Source organism: Echinococcus granulosus (assembly GCF_000524195.1).
Source record: "Echinococcus granulosus chromosome Unknown EG_S00025, whole genome shotgun sequence".
In the NCBI taxonomy this organism is placed as follows: Eukaryota; Metazoa; Platyhelminthes; class Cestoda; order Cyclophyllidea; family Taeniidae; genus Echinococcus; species Echinococcus granulosus.
The window spans coordinates 887,566-894,126 of NW_020170405.1; the positions used below are offsets into that span (position 1 = coordinate 887,566).

The window sequence follows — 6,561 nt, forward strand, 5'->3', positions numbered from 1 at the left end:
GAATCTACCATGATTTCTCAACAAAATGCACAAATTAAATGCATTTCTGAAACCTCTTTCCATGTATTTCTGACTACCAAAACGTCAACGAACTAAACCTTTTACACCATTACCCTTCGGTCAGACGTCAAATCTCTTATCATTTATCCGTCACATACGATAACCGCGGCTTTAACTAAATTAATTTTGAAAGTGGACATACATAAGTGAGAGGCTTTAATCGTTTACGATTAGCAACTTAGAGATACGTTAGCAACGAGGCGGATGGAACGTACCTTAGCGCCTCATAGTGAGGCCATTCATGTATACTGCGCTTTTATGGGAGAAGACGGTGTTTGGTCCTATGGTAGACAAGGTTCCCATTTCATATTCATGCATATATTTTTAAGTACCTACAGAAAATAGCAGTAAAACGAGATTTTGGCAATTATACGCTTTACTGAAATTGATTCTACAGTAGATTTTTTGAAGACAATGCATCAATTTGCAGCGTTCCAGCTTTCGCCAAATGTTAAAGTGCATGAGGATAGCTTGGAACCCGCCCATGACGAAAATATCCATAAAGCCTAAATGCAGGACGAAAATCTTATTTCAGCTTGTCTATCATTGGAAAAGTAAATTAAAATAAATAAATTAAATCAAAGAATTTACGTTTCGAACCACCCAGGGCCGCAAATCTAGGCTTTACGCCACCAAGGAAATTTTTGTTACCCCTGCAGGCTACGTACAGTAGTAGTGGCGTGGTTATAAAGATCCGCTTAAATACTCTAGTATACTGTCACTTGTGAACAATAACGGTAGCAATTATAGGCAACATTGATCCGTGTGTTTGGAGAAGTTCCTTTAGCGTCAGTCACTTAAACAAAGGTAGATATAAGTTTTCATAACAGATCTACAAAGAATCAACCCATCATATAAAGTATTCTCGGGTTTGGATCATCCTGGATACGTGTGCAAAGGCCGGCCCAACCATATCGCAACACTGCTTGTTAAGGCCTCCAGAATCCATTGAGATGTGAGCTTTTCAAAAATCTTTGAGGACATCGATTTGTCGACATTTAGAGTTCCGACTTGCTTGAAATTTCATTTCTGGCATGGATGTTTCCAACCTTTTTAATTAGGTGAATTTCTACTTTTTGTATTTGACATCCAAATCAAACTCTAATCTCAGTAATAAGAATCACGTCTAATAAGTTTAGCCTCTACGGACTTTTTTATTAAATTGTGTAATCAAATGGTCTCACTTCGAAATCTAAAAAAAATTGCATCAGGCGTCGCGAGCTCTCATAAATGAAACGCTACAGCTGAAACAGGCGGCTGCATAAGCAGAAGCGCAGTTGTGTTTGCTCTCGTGGTCGTATTTTGCTCTGTGCGTATTGCGGCCTCCCTCCAACGTGTTGTTTTAGCCACCCTCGTAGCGATAGAAGGAGGGAGAGCAGCACCACTACTGGCGCGCCTATCAGGCAAAATAACATCAACAACAAAAACAGCAGCAGCAAAATGAAGGATGTCTGTGCACTTGCGCGTGAGTGTTTGTGTATGACGCCCTCACTTGGTCATTTATTGGGCCACTAAAGCACCCACGCGCACGTACACGCAGAGGTGGTCCATTTGCGCACCTTGGCAACCGACACTCAGACGCTCGGAGGGCTGGTCGGTCAGTCGGTTGGTCGGTCGGTTGGACAGGGATGGGGGCGAGGAGCGGAGTGCTAACCAGTTTCGCTACCAGTGCCATCACTGCCGCCACCGCTACCACCACACAGGGATCAAATGCTCCGTGTGTACGCATTCACCCCTGCCTCCACCCTCACGTTCTCACGACCAGTCAAGCGGCTACCCCGGCTAGAGGTGTTGCTGCGCGAGCGAAGTATTACATCACAAATTTGTGTTTGTGTGCACATACGCTCCACTTCTCAGTCTCTATCTCGCTCGCCTAACTTTCGCATTCGACACGTACGGCTACCAGTCAACGTGTCAGTAACATGGAGAAAGAGACCTGTGCTGACCACTCACAGTTAGAAGCTTCCGAGGTGCACCAAAACTCCTTCCCATTTTACAGTACCCATTCTCCTTGTATACACAACTCAGTGTGACAGTTTTGAGTTTACTGAGATCCATCAGATGTGTTGAAATTATCAAACGAAACTAATGAACTTGCGTTTCTCCGAAATACGACTACTGTTTGAGCCATGCCAGGAACCTCAAAAGTACCCACAATGATAGTCAATGTTTCCTGCAAAGGTCACTATCTGATTCTGAGTAAAAACTCTAAAAGTTCATTTATGTATGATTTAAAGAGAATTTGCCATCTCGACCGGTCATCATGCCGTTTGGAATCTCTACAGAATATCCTGGTTTAAAAAGTTTTAGCGGATTCCAGAAGTATGCTGTGGGCAATAAGGTGATTTGACTCCTACAACCTGTATTTCCATTCCTCACCGAGATGGAGACGATTGGTTTGTCCTCAAATCAGTTTGTCGCCGTTACGAAACGTCATCATGAAGGGGTAGTGTAAGCACTCAGTTTTCTATCTTGTGACGTTGAGGGAAGAGTATTGGGTTTTATTTGTGGAAGACGCCTTGGAACAATTTGGGGCTCTCGTCTGGAAAGGCGGCCGTTGACGTCTCTCTTTTTGTCATGATGACAACACTTTGGCGGTTTGTGTGGGTTTATTGCGCGAATCACCAACACCATCAAGAGCACCAGTAGTTGAGAATGGGGTCACCGAGTCGGTCATAGGCAAGAAGTCTGTTGCTAGGACAGCTGGCCTGACGGTTCACAAGTGGCACTCGTAGAGATGGTACCGGTGTGAGCATTGTTTTTCAACAAAAACGTCTTTGAGTGATTCGTTAAAATAGAAAGACCATTTATTTTAGAATTATTTCAAAAAAATTGTTCCACGCCTTTGGCAATAATTTATCATGTGTGATGAGGAAATAGAGAAATTTAATTTTAAAAACACCTGAGAATTATAGTTTGATGTGTGGTTTCCGAGCATGTATGTTTTTCAGTAATAATTAATAACAAGCCTATTTATAGAATAAATGTTCAATTTATGCGTATAATCATACGGAAAATGTTCCAAGTATGCTTCATCCATAGAAACCCTGAATTCTGTGCAAAAATACTGCCAGCTGAAAGTCGGTAAAAGATAGTATTAATTCTACAATTTTAAAACCATTACTTTGAACCTGTACCTTACCTTTGATTCTATGAAGGACTTTAGACTACATCGAGTCACTTCTTGTTGCGATGTAGATGTTGTTTTTTAAATCTGACGTTCAGATTCCCCCCACATGGCACCGCGCTCGTCTTGACATCTTGTTGCCAATTGAAATCAACTGCTGATGCAAACCGAGTTTTAGAGGTTAACACAAAAGCAGCTTCAATGGTCATTTGAGATTCTAAAATTCACTGATTTTATGGGAGAATAAGAGAATTGTTGCTCAAACACCCAAATACAAAGCTTTTCTTAAACATTCCGTAAAGTTGAAGTCAATGCCCGTGCTGAACTAATGATATGGATGCTTCATCCTTTGGGCAGTTTATTTGCCATATCAGATCCCCAATGAAGTTTGTGAAAGCACGTGTCAAAGTTGAAAAAGAAAGTATAGCCGTAAAAAATAAATGATTTATCAATTTTCAGTTTGTATGCATTGATTGACACACAACAATAAGAAGTGATAAACTTCTCTCTTCCTACTTTATTATGTTTGTTTTTCATAGGCTCTATAGGAAAATTATGGAAGTACCTTCATACAAACTGAGTTCCATCATGATTTCAAAACATGTAGCTTAGGTTTTGTAAATTCATTGTTATTGCAGACCTCAAGTGGTAAAGCGCATATTCTAAGTCACTTTGAGATATTTAAAATTGATTTGAAATCTCCAAAAAATCTAAAATTATTAACCTCGATAGACATTTTGTTATACAATTGTAAGTAATTTCAGCTGTTTATCTTTCGGAATTTTGTCAACCACATACCTATTGAATACATTGGATAACTTTTTCATTTGAGCTAACACAGGCAAGACTTATTGTTATCCGAAATTGAAGATAAAGATCAAACACGTTCAACAAAGTTTCCTAGGCGCGCATTTAGACCAATAAGCGAAGTGCGCGGAGCGATGCTTACTATGTCAACCAATCAGCCTACTACCGTGACCATCTGGCCAATCAACTGTTTAAATATTGGAACTCGAGCAAAACGACACCAGAATGAAAAGATCGTGTTCATTTTGCAAAACAAGCACGAAATAGAAAATGGCGCATAACGGCGCATCGTTTACGCAGCACCCCCTAATTTATGCATCCTCGATCCTCCACATTCCACCGCCTCAAGAGCTACTCCAACTGGTCGCTAATTGGAAAAACTACTCTTCTTCTGCGTCCAGGACACCTTCAGCTTTTAATCGGCCACCGAATAGTAGCGGTAACGGCAGTGGTCGCAGCGGCCCCTCTGCGGAAGTGCCTCTCAGTGGTAGGTTTGGCTTCCTGTGTTACAGGAACGGGCAATGTCACAAGCATTAAATTTATGAGGCCATATTTTGCATAGAAGCACTGGAAATTTTTTGCTTCCAAATCTATTTCGATGCATGCTCCTCAGTTCATTGATAGAAAATCATTTTCTACTGGTCATACGGACTCTTATCTATCGATGAACGCACATTAGCAATAAGTGATACCTCGTCGTTAGATTTTTGTACACACCGCATAAATGCGGCACCGGTGCTTAAAATTGCCAGCTTTAGGGGAATAATTCCGTGTACACTAAAAGGCTACCGAGTAGAAGCACTGATTTATGTAATTCTTGTGTGAAATATTAAGTATAATTATTTGACAGAGGCAGATTTAATCTACTTCAAACGATTTAGCTTCTCATAAAAAATACCAAGGTTTTCAAGCTATGAGCCGTTTTGAGCAAACTACAAAGTAACTATTTCTAGATAAAATTTAGTCTATAATATATGATAAATTGCTGCGTAAAAACTTTATTAAATTCTCAGAATTTTCACAACTCACGATGAAATAGACCATTTGAGATCTAGGAAAATATTCTGATTTTAGAAACATTAACTCATTATTAAGAAATAGAAAGGCATAAATCATGCGCGTAGAATGAAATTTACCTCACCATTTATGCGTTTCTAATTTTAAAGTCAGATATTTTAAATGCTCAGCACGTACATCTCGAACAGCCACACAGTCCGTGACGGTGAAGCAATGCAACTGTCAAAAATCGGGTCCGATATGGACCGACGCTCAAACAGAGATAATGGCTCTGAATTCGTCGAGCCAGACTACAGGTGGCTCCACTACCTCAGTCTCAGGTGCACAGTCGGCCGAGAGTAAGTAGTCAATTTTCTTAGATCTTTACCGAGGTCGAAGATCTTGTAAATAACTGAGCCAGCTATCTAATCAACTATTTATGAAATTACTCATGTTAAGTTTTTTGGTACATTGGCAGCTCATTAGCTAAAATACATGGGTTACACTTTGAACGAAATAATTAAAATAGAATGTTTAACTTCGCTACATCAAGCAGGTGTGAGACGATTTGACTTCCGAAAGCTGGCAGACTCTTGCCTGAGGTCTACAAGAGATCAGTCCACACTGAAGACTGTTGAAGGGACAGAAAGGCGCCAGAAATGCTTTCCCAAACTGCGATTTCACTACCCACTCTTAACCACCCGCTCCACAACCAACAAGTGCAGGTAATTGTGCTACTGTCCAGAAATAAGTAGGCGTTATCAACCAAAGTAACTTACATAAAGATTATCCCATTTTAGAACGAAAAGGCAGTACATATGCCGTTTTTGCTACCGACAATTCACTAAGTCCTACAATCTTCTCATTCATGAACGAACTCACACAAATGAGCGACCCTTTTCGTGTGAGGTTTGTGGAAGGGCATTTCGAAGGCAGGACCATCTACGCGATCACAAGTGAGTTGCTAAATTTCAGTGTCCCTGAGCAAACTTTGTGCTCAAAACATCTAAGGAATTCTTCCACTAATCAGTTTGAAATACATAAATACCCACAGCTGTAAGTGCATTGTATTAAAACATCCTCAAGGACTCGAAGGACACAAAAAGGTTACACGCTTTTACTATATCCCACAAGTGTCCAAGGTTTATACTATCACTTTTCAAAAGTTGTGGCCTCGTAGTGGCACGCAGTGGGTCATTTAGAATTGTATAGTGTAAATGATATCTAATTTTAGAGGATAAATTAGTTTGAATAGACTCAATAGGGAAGTGAGCCCTCTGTCTCCAAAATTGATCCGGATTTTTGGTAACAAGTAAATGCTACGCCTTCACCTTTTAATGATGCATTAAAAGGAGTGCGTTTAGTTGTTCAGCAGAGCCAGCGCCTACAGTTTCAGCATAAATGCACCGAAACGCCTAAAATCAGACAGCCTCTTGCAAAACATGCCCTTGTTTTTGCTTTTCAGATACATACATAGCGCAAAGAAGCCATTTGCCTGTGAACTTTGCGGGAAGGGATTCTGTCAGTCGCGAACACTTGCGCTGCACAAAATAACTCATTTTCCAAACTAA

At 40.4% G+C, this 6,561-nt stretch overlaps 1 protein-coding gene across 1 annotated transcript; it reads left to right on the forward strand. All coding sequences in view use genetic code 11, as the record gives it.

Annotated features, from left to right (window-relative positions):
• Positions 1-4,264: 4,264 nt before the first annotated feature.
• On the forward strand, positions 4,265-6,561 carry EGR_04233 (hypothetical protein; the record flags this gene model as incomplete). Its single annotated transcript, XM_024493482.1, has 5 exons — positions 4,265-4,481; positions 5,182-5,349; positions 5,547-5,715; positions 5,791-5,946; positions 6,456-6,561. 5 exons carry the CDS (start codon positions 4,265-4,267, stop codon positions 6,559-6,561), a joined length of 816 nt encoding a protein of 271 aa, XP_024352183.1.